Source organism: Numida meleagris, chromosome 1, assembly GCF_002078875.1.
Source record: "Numida meleagris isolate 19003 breed g44 Domestic line chromosome 1, NumMel1.0, whole genome shotgun sequence".
Taxonomy (NCBI): Eukaryota; Metazoa; Chordata; class Aves; order Galliformes; family Numididae; genus Numida; species Numida meleagris.
This window is the reverse complement of record NC_034409.1, coordinates 69,782,083-69,801,696: the sequence shown is the minus strand read 5'-3', so window position 1 is coordinate 69,801,696 and position 19,614 is coordinate 69,782,083. Positions and strand designations below refer to the sequence as shown.

Sequence of the window (19,614 nt, the reverse complement as noted above, 5' to 3'; positions counted from 1 at the left end):
TCAAACCCAGAAAGTTCAAATGGTTTCTTTTTGCCTATACTTAGTGCTACTTTACAGATAGTATTTTGCTTTAATTTAATTTATCTAGACTTTAATGAGACTTTGGTACTTTACTGCCTGGAAAATTATTACTGACATTAGAAATATGGTGCCTGGTTATGAATATTGCAATGAAGATATGAAGTTGCCAGACATATTGTAAACAGAGCATAATTACAGTATTTACAGTTGAACATCAAAATGGGAAGAGATGCCAAGTGGCATTTCTCAGAAGTTAATATTGGGAATTATACAATCTAGTATCTTCCCTAGTAATTTGGAAAATTAAGTAAACTGTATATTGATTGAATACACGGTAGACACAAGAAGATATGAACTACAACACAGCAGGTGGGTAGGTTGAATAAAACAAAAAAACAACCAACAACAGAAAGATCTGGAGATCTAAGAGGAAGAGAGAAGGGTGCAGTTAAGAGGGAAGCTATTTAATACAGAAAAATGCAGAATAATAAGCTTGGAGAAAATTAATACCCATCTCAAGTAACCAAATGGGAAAATGCCAATTTTCATTAAAAAAAAATCCAGAAGATTTCACAGTTTATTCACACTGAAAATTCACATTGGGGTATATGCATCAGGTCTGACAACTTGTTTGCTATATTCCAGCCTGATGTGATTTTAAAGGAAGAATAACATATTTCCTTAAAAACAAGTCTTTTAAAATAGATTTTAACTTTTTTGAAATGTGTACTGAATGCTCATAAAAGACCTAATTTATTATCTTATTAGCAGAAATAACATCGTAATGTAATGTCAGTGATACAGAAGAAGTACATGAGAGGTTAAAGGTGGAGGTCAGGAAGCCAAGGCCTATCTGTCTCCAATACTTAAAGGAGTTTTAAGTGTTCACTCTACACAGCACAGGAAAACCCATGAAATACTATGTTGCCACTGATTTGTTGATTTTAATTTAGAAGCTCAGCTATACCTCGAGGAAAGCTACCACTGTATAACGGAAAGCAGGCTTCTGAGGGATGCAAAGGGAAAAAAAAAAAAAAGCCTGAACAAATACTGAAACAAGTTTGCTGCGTTAAATGACTACTGTATACACTAATGAACCTTAAATATCATCTGTCGGACAGAAACTGTCAAAAGAATCTATCCTTGCAATAAAATTAACCTGTAATTATATAAACTTACTAAGTGTTGAAAACATACTTTATGACAGAAAAAAACCTACAAGGACTATATTAAAGAACTGCTCCTGGGTAAGAGTCTAGAGAAGCACTCTATCTTTCCCCCATCATTTTTTTATTAACAATACCCATTCTATACAAGCATATAATTTGTCACAAGAGTGATTCATTACAAGACAATATATAAAACTTTATCAAATCAAGTACTACTTTTCTTCCTAACACAGCAATCCAAATATGGCTGAATGCATACAAAATGGCTGATGCAATAGCAATCAACAGTATTTTTTAATGTATGCTGTAAAACCTGCTTACCAAGGGGAGCCATATATTCTGAATCCCCTCACGGTCACTTCAGAGTCTTGAAGATAGATGCAGTTTGTTAGAAGAGACTGTACATTTTCATAGCTCTCTGGCTTCAGCTTAGAAACAGAGGGGAAATAGTAAAAGTCCTGCTTGATTAAGTCAGCCATGAATTCCTGGTCAAAGGTCAATTCATGATTTCCTGCTATCACAATCTTGTATTCATAGGGCAGGCTACCTAAAACAGTGAAAAACAAACAAATTACTTGTTTTATGGAAAATCCGATCAAAGAAAATAGGCAGACTCACAAACTATTATCGATTCCTATAACAGCCTCACATAGTCAAAACAATTGAGCACATTCCTACTCAGTGTTACTATAATTCCTGGTGATTTCGGGTAAATGACATTGCTGTCTTCTTCAGGGCACAGTACGATTTAGCTTGCTTAGCATTATTGTGTTGAAACTACTTTCAACTCATCAACCTTAAATAACAGTCTGCAGACTCCTGCTCTAGTATTTACTTCTATTTAATTGCCATTTGCATTGCAAGTATCACTTACTGTGACAGCGATGACAACTCAGTGACAGAAATTAGGGTTCAAAGGAAACCGGCCACAATGCTCAATATATAATCCCAGCTCTCATTCCCTAGCCCTGCGGTCATTGCCAGCTTGCACTGACAAAGTCTCACTGACTCAAGGCTTGGATCACCCCTGGGTCTGCTGCCCTCCCTGCCCCGATATGAAGACCAAGACTTCAAACAAGACAGGCCTTGGGATTCGCTGTCAGAACTCCACATCCCCCAGTGATACCTAGCTTTTCTCTGCTCTATTTTCTCACTGACTTCCTTGGATCCATGGACTATAATTTAAAATGACTCATGTTTGAGAATATTTTACAACCCATAGTTAGTGAAAAACCTAACAGCAACCTTCTGCTGAAGGCAAGAGTACATATGCCCACACACGTGTGTTCTCCTGAGAGCAATACTGCAACAGAACCCTTCCACCTGACTCCACTTTGCTTATCAGCTGGACTCTGCTCATAAAGCAGGGATCACTGGTCCCAAAACACTCAGCAGAAACCTTCAATGTGCATTTGAGAGAAAACGCACATGGCACAGTAGCAATCTTGTCATTTTGAATTAAAAAACATACTGTTTCTAGCATTATGTTCACCTTTAGTGATGGTCCTTAGCCTAACCCAGAGATAGGATGTTTAGACAATGTAAGTCACTAGTCCATACACAGTGGCAGGAGTTGGCATCAGTAGGATGAAAGATAAAATCCAACAGTGGGATTCAGAGCTCCAGAAAGAGGAGAGAGAGCAGAAAGCCCTAGCCCAGAGGAGTATACACATGGCTGAACTCAGTGTCTTCTGAATTAAAATAGCTGCATGACTCTTTCACATAGATTTTGGGCATTTCTGACATCTGTATTAGGAAAATTGATCTCACAATCCCACCTGTGGATCCAATACATATGTGCTTTTAGAAAATGTACAAACAGAAACTCTGTTCAGGTATTAATTATTACACACAGATTCAATTATTTATGTGAAAGATTTTGTGAAATGTAAATACTGTAATTTTTGTTTCTGAAATGCTTCACGTTTTGCAGATGTGTACTCCACTTCCACAAGTTTTCTGGGTGTGTGTACACATACACAAGCAAGTTTAAAATGTAATTTACATGCTGCAATACATATGGACATCTACAGGACTTAAAGCATTCTGAGGAAAATAAGGGAAAAAAAAAAAGAAATCCTGTATGCCACAACATTGTTAACAATTCCATTTCTATTTTGTTTTGTAAATCTTTTCCAGCTCATCTGATCCATCCATCTAGCAGCCAAGAACCTGTATGAGCTGGTTATAGTTGTTGCTTCCACTAATGTATTTATGTCATGTTGCTGTCTGTGGGTGTTACATAGGCAAATTAGCAAATTACTCTAAATGTACAGTTACATTTATTATAGTGGCGGCCAGCAGCACTGTTGTAGTTACAGGTCTGTCGGCTTTTCAATTAACAACTCTGTTTTTGATGAGTTTGCAGCTCAGGTTTTTTTCTTTCTTTTCCTTCATTCCATACCAGGCAGCAACACTTGCTAAACCAATTTCCCTCCTTTGTCTCCACTAGCTCTCTCTACCCTCTGTCTAACACACAGAGGCAATTTTTGCTGCTTACACATAAACTGAACAGTATTTTGTTTCAGTTTTATCCTCAGAAGACTTACAAACATGCTTCACTTTTTACACCAGGCAGTCTTAGAGTACAAAGTTAACCTTACAAGGAAATCTTTGAAACCTTGCTCTTGGCTGGGCACTGGTGTCATGAACTGTATGCATTAGATATATAAGACCCTCAGCTCTCAGGCCACAGTATTGATAATATACATTTCCTGCTCTCCCTGCTTCCAGTATGATGAATACTTACCAATGCTCACAGTTAGTCCACACACAAAAGTCAGCACTGAATACTATACGCAAGTGCACTAAAGGCACAATCCTACCATTAACCTCAAAGGTACCACTACCATCTTACTGTAGTAGAAACACAATCTAATATGGTGTGTCAATACAATCCTGAAAAGTTGTTAATGTTTTGAGTGCCTTCTACAGCCTTAAAAACCACCAAGCGCTATCAATATCTGACATTTACCTGAAAACTACCTTAGAACAGCAACTTTCTTTCCTGCTTCTGATCTACTAGCATAATACTCTTCCTCACTGTATTTTGTTATTTAAATAGTTTTGTATTTTCTTATTCTAGTACATCCTTCCAATGCAAACACATGGTTTTCCAACCCTAGGCACAGACTATGGCACACTCTATAGCTCTGGCTTGGACTCTGGCTGGGACCAAGACCTTTCCAAGAGTACACAGCACAGCAGCCTGGAATTTTTACATGTGCACATAGCTTGACAACAACCACTTTTCCATCTATAATTTTTGTGTCACCAGCTCTCGAATAGAGATAATTCAGATACTTCCAGGCTGACCACTTTATCCTGCACCTCGTAGTGGGTACTAATGGCAAGATGGATATGAATAACTTCAGGCACACTTTCTGTCCCTTGTTCAACAAGCTGAGCTAAGAATGTTGCATTCACACTTGTGAAAGCTTTCATGGCTTTGGCAAGAAGGATTCCTAGCTAAGACAGTAGTAGCTACAAAGTATCCAGTGCAGAGGGTTCCCTTTGTCATTCTTTTACAAATTCCTTGAAAATAAGCCTTTCTAAAGGCAGTGGCTAGCATCTTCATTTACTGTTTTCGTTTTTTTCCTTTTGTTTTTCCTTTTTATTTCCAAAACAGTAACACACTAAATAGCAAGTTCCTACCACTCAGCCACATGGCCACCAGTGATACCATCAGAGTGGCCCTGAATGTATACAGGGTGGACTAAGAGCCCTGGGGTAATGGTGAAGGAGATGGGGCCCCAGTGGCACCTCCTTAATCCTTCCAGTGAGGGGGTTGGCAGCTCAGGTGGGAGTGGTGCATCCCATCATCAATTTCTGTATAGCAGGAGCTGAAAGCAGAGCTCCCACTTTTATAACCATGGGACCCTTTCTGAATAATAAGGGCTGCTGTGAAGGATGATCTCCAGAGGTCAGATGATCTCTGTAAGTCTACACCGGAAAACGAATGAGAATTTTAAAGAGCCTGCAATGCTGAAAGAAATTAAACACTCATTCCATGTTGTGATTCTAATGGAACAAATCTATGGTAAACAAGCAATTTAACAGGACTACGAAGTATATTCCATTAATTTCCATATAAGTTTCTCGCATTATCCATTTTGTAGATGAGTAGGACTAAATACTTGACCGATAGCCAATTAACATTTGATGCTAGCACACGGCTTTGCTTGTGGGCAGGTAGCAAACTTTGTTTTAATACAGGAACTCTACGCATACAAAGAAAACTTAAGGTTGTCACAGGAGTTCTGCAAACATATCCAGGACAAAATTCAAGGGAAGCCATCCGGAGGGACCTGGACAGGCTGGAGAAGTGGGCCCACGAGAACCTAATGAGGTTCAACAAGGCCAAATGCAGGGTGCTGCACTTGGGCCAGGGCAATCCCAGGTATTTATACAACCTGGGGGAAGAAGTACTTGAAAGCAGCTCTGCGGAGAGGGACTTGGGGGTCCTGGTGGACGAGAAGCTGGACATGAGCCAGCAGTGTGCGCTGGTGGCCCGCAGGGCCAACTATGTTCTGGGCTGCATTAAAAGAGGAGTGGTCAGCAGGGAGAGGGAGGTGGTGGTCCCCCTCTACTCGGCTCCTGTGAGGCCCCATCTGGAGTACTGTGTCCAGGCCTGGGGCCCCCAGCACAAGAAAGATGTGGAGCTCTTGGAAAGAGTTCAGAGGAGGGTGACCAAGATGATCAGAGGGCTGGAGCACCTGTCCTATGAGGAAAGGTTGAGGGAACTGGGCTTGTTTAGTTTGGAGAAGAGAAGGCTCCGGGGAGACCTCATTGAGGCCTTCCAATACTTGAAGGGAGCATATAAACAGGAAGGGGATCGATTGTTTGTGAGGGTAGATAGCGATAGGACAAGGGGGAATGGTTTTAAGCTAAGACAGGGGAGATTTAGGTTAGATATTAGAAGGAAGTTTTTCGCACAGAGGGTGGTGACGCACTGGAACAGGTTGCCCAGGAAGGTTGTGGATGCCCTGTCCCTGGAGGCATTCAAGGCCAAGCTGGATGTGGCTCTGGGCAGCCTGGTCTAGTGGTTGACGACCCTGCACTTAGCAGGGGGGTTGAGACTCGATGATCTTTGAGGTCCTTTTCAATGCAGGCCATTCTATGATTCTATGAAAATTAATTCCCCTGTAAAACAAGGCAGCAAGCATGTAAGAAATAGATCTGCCCTTCAGGAGTGCCAAAAAACACATGCAAGAACATATGCTATGGGAGTCAAAGATGCTTTTTCAAAAAAAAAAAAAGTTATGAATTTGGGGAAAATTTTGTATTTTTTCATGATTTCTTATTTTGATCAGTCAAATCAAGACAAGTGATTTTGCCAAAGACCTTGGATTCCCAAGTTCTTTGCACCTGAAAAGCTTCTGCTAAAATAGCTCCACAGCCTGGAGAGGAAATACAACTAGACTGGTTGGAGAATTTTACCTAAACAGTTTTCTGTATTAAAATCATTAAAATACCGCTTGGACGGAATGGGATATATTTGGAAATTCATGTTATGGTTCTGACATTACCAAGGAAACAAAATGAAACAAAATGTCATTTAAAAATATTTTGGGGTGAATAAAAATTACACTTCTAAGCAAAATTTCACTTTTTTTTTTTTTCCAAAATAATTTTTCCTCTCCTGGAATGCCTAAGTTGTGAGAAATAAGAGAGTATATTTCCCCGTAATCAATCTTTAGCCACTTCATCCTATTTGAATTTGGAATCATCAGAAATGCTTAGACATCAAAATTCTGTCAGAAACACACTGGCTCCAATTCAGTCCTGGGTTTCAGGGCTTTCTCTTTCAGGACACATCCAGTATTTGCCTTCTGCCAATTTGGAATGGGGCTCCAAGCAATGATCCATTCTTTCAGCCACTATCTTAACATAGGTTAATAGATTTTTTTTCTTTCCTTTCCCTTCTCTGCTACATGATTCTTCATCTCTTCTGCCTCATTTTTCCCTCTCCTTTTTTTTTTTTTTTTGCAATTTTCCTTTGTATGCAGAAAAATGCCAGAGTCACATCCTCTTGCACTTAATTTAGCAGTTTTAGAAAAGGGTATATTTTTCTTACCCTTTTACCAATACAAAAGCACTGTATCTTACAATTCCGTACCTTTGTTTCTCAATATCCCTTTACAAATACCCAACAGATTTAAAAGTCATTTACTACAATAGGCAGAGGAGTAGAGACCTCAAGAATAATTATGTTCCCTTGAGTTTCCTAGAAGTAAGTGCCTAATAAGACTCATGTACAATCTGAGAGGCTTCAAAAGGATGACAGCTCTTACGAGATGCCTAAGGTCCCGCAGAAGGTCTGCAAGAGAAAATCTAAGAAGCCAGGCAGCAGTGGTTCTACTCCCAGAGCAACTCATCACACAAAAAAAATCTGTCCCAAATCTCCTGAATTAATGTACATATGTCGCTCCAAAAGCAATACTTCCTATTTATTTTCATGGAAAATATATCAGATACAAAGAGCACAATAACACTGTTTGATAGAGCAAAATCTCAACTACAAAACACTATTTTTCAACAGTGGCCACCACCATTAACTGTGCATTTTCAGCACCGATGAAAAAGAGAAGCCATGCCATGCTCATAAAAATCTGCATGGTTATCTGGAACACGGCTTGACTTTCACAATGCTGTTGTCACTGCTGAAACGCATCACCACTGCCTCACTGTGCTCGCATCCATTGTTTGGTCTCCATTAACATTCAGCAAGTGTGGATGAATGTCAGTGGGTGCCATTTTTCCACGTGAAGGAACTCAGTGACACACCTTCGCTTCGTATGCACTTCCATGTTTGGAAGACTGCCCCTCTGCTGCCATCTGTCACATGGCAACAGAATGTAATGGAATATTGGTGGGAAGGTTCAGCCTCTACTGCCATACCACCAATATCCACCTGCCTCTGACACCGTGGGCCAATGTAATAAAATAGGAAGCATTACTTTTGGAGCAGTCCTTTTAATTTATTATTCGCTGGGGTTTTTTTTTTTTACTATTGAAAAGCCTGGGATATCATACTTCACTTATATGTAGCCAAAAGATGGCATCACCTTGGCAGCTTCTTAACTAGATAAACAGGGTTTCTGTCAGTTGCGGCAAGCCCTCCCCAGAAAGTTTCTTAGCCTTTGTCTGCTTAATACAAGAATTTGAGAATAGCTCTGGTAATATAATGTGAATGAGAATATACCTATATACTTGTTTAGCTGGTAACATCTTTGTTTATTCCTTTCATTACTGCAAATTACTAATTAAGAAAATCAACTGCACATCTAATTTTTTGTGTTTTTATGCACCAATTACAAAATTATTACAGCAATTCTTAACTTGTAAACTACAGCAGGTCCTTTTTATGGTGAACATAATTTTTACCGAATAATTTGAAATGCTGGGGGACTGTCACTTGAACTACAAACTGCATATTGCAAAGCGCTGAACAATGTGCCTTTGTTTGCCATCTCTCCACATCTGAGTTCATTTGAAGTAGAATTTTGTGTACTCAGAGGTTCATTCCATTCTATCAGCAAGCCTTCCTCTTCTTATATTAGATAAACACTGCAAATAATTCAAAAGTAAATGCAGGATGTTTATACTCCAGGCTCCCCTTGCACTAAGAGGTTAGGCATCTTTACCAACGTGATTTCCTTTGTTGCTTACAATTGTTACCAACTTGCAACTTCAAGAGATAAAAAGCAAACTTGTACAGCAGATGTGCTTTGCTTCTCTCACAGTATTGTACTGAGCAGAATTTTTAGTATTCATTAAAAGCAGTGGCAATCATGTAAGTGCCCACTTAATGCTTTCTCCCTCTCATTTCAACCTTTTAGAATACAGCAGTGAGTGATATAGTAAAAAGACTGCATAACTGTCTCAGATTGCTTTTTTAGCATCTCTTTGACAGTTCTGTGTTTAAACACTGGGGCTGATGTCTGGGAAATTCACATTAACATACTTATTGTATGATGTGTAATCTGGAATAACATTGTAAATGAACACTCCTTCCTAAGTCATCTATAACCTGCTAGATCAAGACATTCTTGCATTGTAAAAGCCAGTAATTATATCAAGCATTAAAACAACAAACACATACAATGTTGCTCACATTTGCAAACCAGGATTTCTTTAAACAGTAGATAAAGGCAATATAACTATAAAAATTGGATAATAGTCCAACTTATATTCTTTGATAAATTGTACCTTATACACACACACACACACACAGTAATAATTGGCCAAAATTACTTCTAACGGAAATGTGGCTTTCTTTTAGCCTAGCAATTACGCAGAACCAAGCCCATGCACGCTGTTAACTAGGCACTGAGAGTAGCTGCAGTGAGTCAGGTCAAAACATTGTGTCACTCTGCACCTTCTGTCCACTAGTGGTCAGTAACACAGAGATAATTGTACAACTGCAAGGTTTGCCCAAGCTGAACCTTTCTTTGATATGCTCCCTTACTTTATGGCAATTGATGGTTTGAGAATTCACAAAATCGTGGCATTCATTTTCATAAATTGTTTTTTTTTCTTTTTCTATTTCCTGAGGAAGTTTAGTTTAAACAGTATACCTTTCTGCGTTTTTAAGCCTTTCAGAATATTCTAGTTCTGCTATACAAAATGTATCTGGGGACAATACATGCAAAGGTAATAGAGAACTACATTAAAAAATAACAATAAAAGAATACTTTAAACTTCCTGCATAGATCTCTCTGCACACTGATATAGATTCCTGCTCGGATCTTCAGATCCCACAGAGGTGCTTTCACTATTTCCCAGTTGTCGCCTTCTGCAAGGGAAGACTACGAGGAGCCGTGTGTCGCATCACTGGATGAGGTGCACAACACTAATAACAGCATCTAATGTTTGTGTACAGTGCTTTGCAATAGGTGTTCCAAGTGCTGAACTGAGAATAATTAATCCTCCAACACATTCATGTAGTAGGTGGATCAAGCGTCATTCTCACAATTTTACAAGGGGGAACGATGAAGAGGCTGTCAAATCTGAAAGAGGACTAAGTCAAATTTGGTTGCCTGCCTTCCTTGGGCTCTTTCAGACATCTCAGTCAGAGGCAATCAGAGTTTGCAGAATTATATTCCAGATCTTTCACTTCTCTGGCTGCTCTATGCACTTCTGGGTCTCACTGCCCTCCTGAAGGCACACTGGTCTGCTAGTCCAGAATAAGACTGAGTAATTTTACTCCCTTGCTTAAACTGGGAGTCAGACATCTCAGTATTTATGAAAACCATGGGAGATTTTTACACGAGCCACCCCAAGGCTCAGAATCTTGAAGGCTGACTACTTTCCACTCCATTGGTGAAAAGCAGAAAACTTAATGTACGTACAAAGTGCAAAATAAGCCCCAAAGCATGTATGTGTTTGGAAAGAGGGAATGAAGGAAAATCCTTCAGCATCTACCATTCCTAGGGCTCCTGCGGCTTCTCATCACTAGCATGAGGAGCAGATCTGGAAAACAGCTGTTCTGGCACGTCTTCCCAATAAAGGAGTGTAGTTTCAATATTTCATGAGATTCCTACTTCCCAGCCTAATGTTCAGAGGTCTTCAGGATATATCTCAAGTTCTGGAAATCCTCAGAACTCGAGAGGTATCCTGGAAGAATGTGTTGCAGTGCATTTTTCTGTGCCACACTGTTGGAACCTTCGATGTACAAATGCATCTGAGACATCATACATTTAAAAAATGCAATAAAAACCAACACTTTTTTTAGTATGCCCAGCCTTTTAAAAATGACATCTGTTCTAAATCCCTACACAGCTCAATGTTTTTCACTGCATTTCCAAAGCCATTCTTTTGTAAATAGATAATTTGTGCTTAAATACTTCTTTCAAGGGGTTTCTACATTAACATAAAAATAGTGTAATTACCGATGGTCAAAATGGCATGACTACAATTTATAAATTCTAATTTCTTTTGCTGCTCTGAAGCTGATTTTCTTTCTTCTTCAACACAATTTTAATCTGCTTTAAATGTGAGTATTATTGAACCTAAAAATACAAGATACCTGTTAAGAGAGGAAGGTAAATAACCACCACCATTTCACAAGACCTAGCACTAGACCAGAAGTAAAATTTAGCCTAGTGTTTTAAGCTTTTTTGAATTTCTTTTACTAAGAATTTTAAAAGAGGGATGATGTTTACTGAACAAAATTAGCTGACTTTGTTCTTCAGTGTAATACTAGAAACAGGCAATTCCACTAGTGCTAGTTACTAAATCTGGGCAGGCATTTTATCTTTAAAACACTTTTTCGGTCTAAAAGAAAAATGTTATCTTTTGAACTGAGTCTGCCCAGGTCTGTTCCTGGGCAGTGCATGTCAAATAATTTAATCAATTTTTCTGTGTCTGTGTGTATGATACACAAGTAAGATTAATATTGTCAGGAAAATAGTCTGAAGAGCTAATTACTGTTTTCCACTACAATGCAAAGCCACCTTCTACTTTTTTTTATTTCAAGTTCAGCTTAAACTTGAATTTCAAATAAGAAGAGTGTTTCTGACCTTGGAAAATCTCAAGCAAACACACTGAAACAATGAATATAATAAAATGTGTTAGTTTAAGAAAGCTTTTCAATCCAAGTACAGCAGATAATTCTCAGAGAGAATATGAAAGTATGTTTGTAGCATATACCACAGATTGGCTATTTAGTTACATTTCCAGGAAACTTACCCACAAGCTCAAAGTGACAGCAGGTCCTGGAGCGTACAAAATTTGGAAATGATATTACAGACTCTAACAAAGTGAATTGCAAGAGCAACTGAACCAAGCAGGCAATTTCCAGTGCCAACAATATGGGACACACAAAATAGAAATGGTTTTGGACTCATTATTTGATGAGTGCAGGAAAGCTTGTCTTTGTGTTTGTCCCACAGCACATTTGATTTATATGCAGGTTGAGATTAAGTAACAAAAATAATGAAATATCTGACTACAAGGATAGCTGCAGTGCATATGAAGCATGACGTCCCTTACAACATAATCCACCTTATCTAGCCTTGATTACACACTAATGTGTATTTATAACAATTCCCCTGAATCATTTTCATCTGTTTAAAGTGATGCCACTAAAATCCCCTGGACATACTGGAAAACCAGTGTATGTCCAAAACTGTCACACAATCCGTTCTTATAATGTCACTACAAAGTTTCACTGCCCCCATGGCCTCCCATCTGCACCTACCACAATACATGCTTTGTTCTTCCTTTTTTTCTGATCTGCAATAACTGGATTTACAAATCTGGAAGAAAAATACAGTCGGAAAAGAAACTACGTAGCAAAAGGAAAAGGAGAACCATAAAAAGAGGAGAAAAGCCAGTTCAGGAAAAAGAGGGGAAGGAAATGACCTCATTAGCACCACTGGCAAACTCTGTAAACTGACTATTCATAGCCTTTCCCCTTCTTTTTCTAAGCTACCCTGAATAAAAGTAGCAAAATGGAAATCTGACTTACAAAAATACATCACGGTACTGCATGATTGGGCAATAATAGCACAGATGAAATGGAACAGAAATTTATGCAGAATAATATAACTGCTGGAAAAAGTATCCGAACTGTAGAAAACAGCTATGGATTCTGAACTTGATGTTGCTGTTCAGGAAAGAGTTCACAGAGTTATAATAGACAATTTTATGAAAGTGCAATCTCATTGTTCAGTCATTGTCAAAAATAAAAACAATAATCCCCAATATTAGAAAGAAAAAGAGAACAAAATAGGAAATTTCATTATGCTGGAGTATAAATCTGTGGAGTATTCAGAGCACATGCAGTTCTAGTTCCTCCACCTTTTAAAATGATAAAGAACAAACAGAGGTACAAAGAAAGACAAAGATGATCAAAGGCATGTAAGGTCTTCTAAATGGCCTGCAGCCTGAAAAATATTAAAAGGGAAGAGCCTATAAATTCTGGAGCAGAATGAAGAATGGAATTGTTCACGTGCCTCTTCTAGTATTAGGAAATACCAAATGAAACTAGTCAATGGTAAATTCAAAATTCAGAAAGTTCTTCACATAGTTACATTGCGGAACACTGCCACAAGACTGCATCTGTGGTAAAAATTTGCACAAATCCAAGAGGCATTTTAAAAACTCAGAGAAGAAAAATCTACATACGTCTATTAAATATACACATTGTGTATTTAATGTTGTGGTTCAGGAAGTCCTTGGACTGCCTATCAGAGAAAGCTGAGAAAATATGCACGTCCAGTTATCACCAGACTTTTACCTCTTCCTTGGAGCTCAGCATCAATCTAGTACTGGTAAAACCTCAAATCACTTCCCAAGAAAAAGGGAGAAGTCTTCAGAAAAAAAAAAAAAAAAAGAAAAAAAAAAAACAAACGAACAGGGAAAGTAAACAACTGATTACTAAGAAGAACTGCAAAGAAATGTGGAGGCTGTAGCAGTGAGAGGATTAAAAGTTTAAAATAGGGGACTGAGGGCCAGACAAAGGCAATCATGGGCTGCAGAGATATATCATCTGGCCTTCCTGTGTACCCACATACGGTTAGCCTAAAAAAGAGAGAACATATTTTAGGCTATGACTCAGCAAGCCAATGTGCCTCTATTAGCACAACACTTGTGCATGTGCTTGATAGAACCATAAGCTCCATGGAAGTTAATGATGTTAACGTAAAATATACTTTGCATCAAAAAGGCACAGAAATTTTATGTAGAGCAGAAAGATAAAATCTGAACTTGCCAAAGGGCCTCCTGATAAGATGAAATAGGCTGATAGACCAGAGTGGCAGAGACCCAAGGGGGTGTAACAGAACTGAATGCCATAAGGGAGGAATAAATGCTCACATAACAGCAGAAGTAGGATGTGTACCTACTGCCTACAGGAAGCTGAGGGAACGCGTAACAAACAAATGTTCTACTCTTTATATCAAGGCATGAACAAATAGGTTATAGTCTACTGATGGCAGAAGACACATATCTGAAACAGAACAAAATAACCAAATGGGAAAGCCAGTCCTCTGGTATGGGACGAAAGAACGGACTAGGAATTTTGATGGCAACAGTTAAGAATGAGGCTGGAAGTAAAAGTCCTGGTCAATGCATCAACTGCTTTCTCAAGACACCAAGAAACGTTCGGACAAGGAAGAAGGATAAGGCTGGGCAGGCTGTGGGAGTTATAGTTGCAAAACCATCTAGAAAAATCTGAACTGTCAGAGATTAGCACCTTTCACAGCAACACAGACAACGAGCAAAAGGTTTGGAAAAGTCTGCCTCTCAAAGAGAATGCTTTTAACCATTTTATCGTTTACTACAGATTTTGTAAACAGTCAATGGATTATTAATTCATAAGTTGTTCATTTAAAACAAAATAAGCTTTCAAAACAAAAGCTAATGCTTTTGTTTTGAAATCTGATTGAGTGTAATTATAAAAATTTACAACGTCTAACTGAAACAAAGCCTTTAGTGCCAGCCATATGAAACCTGCGTAGTGACTCCAAACTATTATTCTATTAATTAATTTAAAAAAAAAGCTAAATTTTCTTCTTTTTTTTCAAATTGCCAATAAACTAAAAAAAAAAAAAAATCTTTTATTTTTTAAATATGCATGTCCCATAGAGGCTCTGGCAACAATATACCTCAAACCGCAAAGATCACCTTTTCCCAAACCACACACTACCATGAAATTGGAAGCATGCCTTGAAAAGTCAGAAAATTAGGCCTTCTTTTGGAACAAAAAATGATGAAGAGACCATCATAGGAATGCCTTGGGAAATCTCCCAACCAAACTGAGAGGATTTCATCTTAAGGACTTCTTCAGAACACTCTACAGCTGTGACTGGCGGGGAGGCAGATGGAGAACTAAGGACACAAAAACTGCGCAGCGAGCAATGTGCGTAGCCCCGTCTTTGCTCACTAGTGATGTCCCAAGGCATTTTTCTTCCCACACTAGCAGACAAATAAACTAAGTATTATTTAGAATGGATAACCATATGGTAGGTATCATCTTCATATGCTATTATCAGTGCATTATTACACTATGTGGTAGAGATCTACAAAATAAGATTCATATTTTGGTTGCACAACAGACCCATGCCATTTGGGGACAGAGACAGAGCAGAGGGCACTACAGCAGAGTATGATACCTCCATAGGCTGCCCCTAACTGAGTGACCACAGAACAACGCAATTTCTTCATGCTGGGTATGTTATGGGGTTTCCAAGCTGAAATAAATATTTATTAGCCTTAACTGATGATTTTCTGCTGGTAAATATTTGCTGAAATTGTGTAGTCCTGCCTTTTTTTTCATTCGTTCTCAGCCTACGTGTGTTTGTCAGTTTTGTGTGGTCTTAGTGAGGAACACTGTAGCATGCAGCAAAAAAAAAAAAAAAGACAGGGAAAATGCACAAAAGATAAACTAAAGGAAAGAAAAACAACCTAAAAACTAAAATCCATTACCCTTAAACTCTATCCTTCCACTTCCCAAGTCCTGTGACCCTTTTTTTGGATAATGGTATCAGAAGCAAGATTTTGTTTTTATTCTAAGTCACAGTATCTACGCTGCTGCCTGAACAATACCAATTGGGGTTTTTGTCTGGATACAGTGCAATGCTTTCCAGTTTTCACTGACATTTTTTTAGAATATACAAAACACTGCAGAAGCACACGTAAATCACCACTCTCTTGCCCAGTGGAACAGAATTTCAGTTACCAGTGCCAGCAGTTGCCTACAGAAGGCATCTACATCTGGTCTGCTACATCCAAGACAGCAACCACGGGCACACGTTTCGCTTTATTTGGAATTCATCACTGTGGTGCAGCTGAGCCCCAGATAAAAAAACGATGAGCCTCCGGGGTTAAACAGACAAATGTTTTCAGTCACAACAACTTTTTTTTTTTGCTGGGAAGCAAAGCCATAACAATGTATGTAGGAGGTTTTATGTAAATCATTAAAGGCCTACTGACTGAAATTGTTGCTAACACCACAAAGTTGCTTAATGTACACTTGAGAGTGTGAAGGCAGAACAGATGAATAGTCTCACAAATCTTATTTGCTCTGTTGGAAAAATGCAAAAAAAAAAAAAAAAAAACTTGTAAAAAAAAAAAAAGAAAAAGAAATTTCTGATTCGTGCCATTCGTGCAAATTTCTGATTCATTGCCATTCAAATTTAAGACAAATTAATATTCATCATTCCTGACTGCGTGGTGGTTTTTACTGGGAGGCAGAAGGGGCAGATACATTCAGTAAACAAATTTACTTTCAAATCCACACAGATTTCAATACCTACCTAGCCACTCGTTGAATTTTTTTACTTCACTAGGAAGTCCCAGCTCAGTGAAATCACCAGCATGTATTAACACATCTCCATATGGCATTTGGATGGGATCAGTTCTCGAGTGAGTATCAGAAATACAGACGAATCGAGTATACCCCGGAGGTTTGGGAGCATCATGGGGCACCGGATCAACCCTGCAGGAAATGCATCATAACATGATTATAAAGTACTTACGAACTTCCAGTGTCTACTTCGCAATTCTAATACTAATTTTTACCTTTACAAAAGATACACAGTCTTACAGATCTGTCTGATGGAAGGGATTTATTTAAACAAACCTAACACCAATGGGAGGTGTAAAAATTGTTGATGTTCACATCACAACATTCTCAGTATTTGTTGGATTAACTTAAAGAGATTAAGCAAGAGAGACTGAACTATGGTAGTAACTCTGAAACAAATACTTACAAATAAATCAAAGGCATCGACAGATTCAAAGGAACAGTGCTATCCTGTTTCATTGTTTAAATATGATTACACGGTACACAGGGAAAAGATTTATTTTAGATACATAAATACTTTTTTTAATGTATTTTTTAATTATAACTTTTTTCTGCAAGTTATATAATTCCTGCAAATTTAATTAACACATTTTGGAGATACGTTTCAGTCTGCTAATGCAAAGCAAGATAAGAATTCTCCCGACAACAGCTGTAAATGTACGTTCAAGACTGACTATTGTAAGGACAAATGTGGTAACTTTCTGGGCTTAATTATACTAAATGAAATCAGATGCTGCGAGGGATGAGGCTGCATTGTTCAGAACCCAATCTCAATATTCAGAACTGAGAAAAGAAACAATCTGACCAAGTTTGGTGAGACTTACGACTTATGATTCAGAAGAGGAAAGCAGAGAACACCTCTCTGCTATGTGAGGCATACTTATTTCCAACTCATTCAATCTTTTTACCCTCAAGCTATATTTTGTTAGAATATACAGAAGCAAATGTATCTGTATACAGCTATGCCATATCTGCTATTCCAGTTAGGGAATTCTGGTGGAATAAAATCAAAAAGTCAGAGATACAAGAGTCACATTTACGTCACTAGGAATCAGAAAGGTATACAGAAATATTATTAATTACTTTACTTTTAAAATAGTTACCCTGAATGGAAAAACAAAATTAGTTTTGTTCATTACTGCCCTATATAATAAATTCCTTGCTGGTTGTGCTTGAATTCAGGATCTTACTGTTACATAAAGAAACACAGAAACATAGTTAGAGATCTTTGTTATTAATAATACTACCCTGAGTTTACTGGGTAAATTTTCTGAAGACACTTTATTACTTGAAAGACATAAGATAATCATTTCTAATCACACAGTCTTTTCCCTAAGTCAAAGAAGAATTCTATTAAATTTATGGATGGGTAAACTGAGGTATTTTTGACAACTTCACATGATAAACGGATAAAACCTAAGACTTCAAATCTTATTAAATATATATAAAAAGTTCTTAGCATTTTTTGTAATTATAAAAATCATGTATGAGTAAATTACATTGTACCCATCTTTCTTACGTGTTTGAGGAAGAAGAAGTGGAGTGGCTTTGTTTTGTTTTGAATCCATCACACTAAGCATCAGCTATTTGTGAGGTGGTTATGTTGCTTTTTTTTTTTTTTACGGGGATAGTGGGGAAGCCATTATGAGTACCTTCTAACTCTCTCTCCAAACTTCCAGATTCTGAACAGAAAAAATGTGAGTAAGGAGAAAAACCAGCTGTGATCAGATCCTACCCAACGAGCACCTAGCATTATGTGCATGTCAGTGGTACACCTAAGTAAGCACATAATGGAAACTGTGAAACTCAGCTGAAAAAGTGAGCCATTTGGACCCTGAGATACAGAAGCTGCAAACATTATGTGCATGGCTGAGGGAGTACATATGCTGTGTGAGGGCCACAGAAAAGAGTTAGATGGGGGGTAGGGATATGAGAGGTCACAACCTCAAACAGTGCAGTTAGATGATCGCAACTAGGTATTAAAAATGCCTCTGTTTCCTAGGGATGAAAGCTGTCACAGAGGGAGCTCTATGGACTGTGAGTGGAGGCACCATGGGTGGTACCAAAGGATGGAGAATGGTGGGTTTTGGACTAAGGAGTGAGGTTTGTCTCAAGGTGCAATCTGCATCAAATGTGCTGCATTTATTTCACAAAGCTCCTCCTCAGCAGGTAGGAGGTATTGCCCTTGTTACTACATTAGAACTGAATGGAAAAACACAGTAAACTGAGCATGCAACACACTTGCTGTTTCTTACAGTTTGGGTGGAGAGGGAGAAGGTGTGGACAGCATTTTCCTGGTTACTGAGGTATGTCTAACTTTCAGAGCTCATGCAGTGGGTCAGATAATGTTCATGAAGAAAAGATATCAATACAAAAAAAAAAAAAAACACAAATAAACGAGATGCACATTTTCATGTTCAAGTGATATGCACACACAGAGGCCATATATAGGTAAAAACATATGTCAGGTTTCACAAATGCATCTAACTTGTATTATAAATGATTTCTGAAGGCTGGATCCCCATATTTTTGGGTAACACATTGCCACAGCAGCTGTCACACCAACACTCCATGCACTGCTTGCAGCATGAGGAGAGGAAGAAAGATCAGATTATTTTTGCCAAAATGCTGTTTTTCTATAAAACAACGTGTAAACTTGCAAAGAAACTGAAAAGCAAAGTTAAAACCTCAGAGAAAAAAAAAACAAAAAACAACAGTGATAAGAGTGAGTTTTCAGACTAGACTTTAGAGGAGTTTCCCCAAAAAAGAAGACAGGAACTTCTTAGGAGTGACTGATGAACCTGAGAACGTTGTCAGAATTTTCCACTCCTCTTATCAGCAGCAATCCAGTCACCTCACAACCACGGGAATGATGGACTAAGATGGGGCTAGGAAAGTGCTGTCAGTATGCCAAAAAGTTAAACAGAACTGCACTGAAGACCAAAGAAGAGCTGCAGAATTGGATTCAGAAGATGAGTACAAAAAATAACTGCAGTTCAAGTATTTTACCACAAGTTAAAATGTTAATGGGTCTGTCTGAAGTGTGTTTATGATTGGCTGCAACCTAGGTATTTTGAACTACACACACAGACGAGGCAAAGCCCGCACCTC

The 19,614-nt window shown here is 38.3% G+C and overlaps 1 protein-coding gene across 8 annotated transcripts in view; it reads right to left on the bottom strand.

Moving 5' to 3' along the window:
- The window catches only part of MPPED1 (metallophosphoesterase domain containing 1), a 65,119-nt gene that overhangs the window by 27,995 nt on the left and 17,510 nt on the right, over positions 1-19,614 (bottom strand). For all 8 annotated transcript variants that reach the window (XR_002437267.1, XR_002437272.1, XM_021392621.1 and 5 more), the window contains 2 exons: positions 16,454-16,635; positions 1,512-1,737 (listed from right to left, as the gene is read on the bottom strand). Coding sequence is in view for 6 of the 8 variants with exons in the window: in XM_021392621.1 (XP_021248296.1) it covers positions 1,512-1,737; positions 16,454-16,635 (408 nt within the window). In the remaining 2 variants the exon portion in view is untranslated. The remainder of the gene's footprint in view (positions 1-1,511; positions 1,738-16,453; positions 16,636-19,614) is intronic.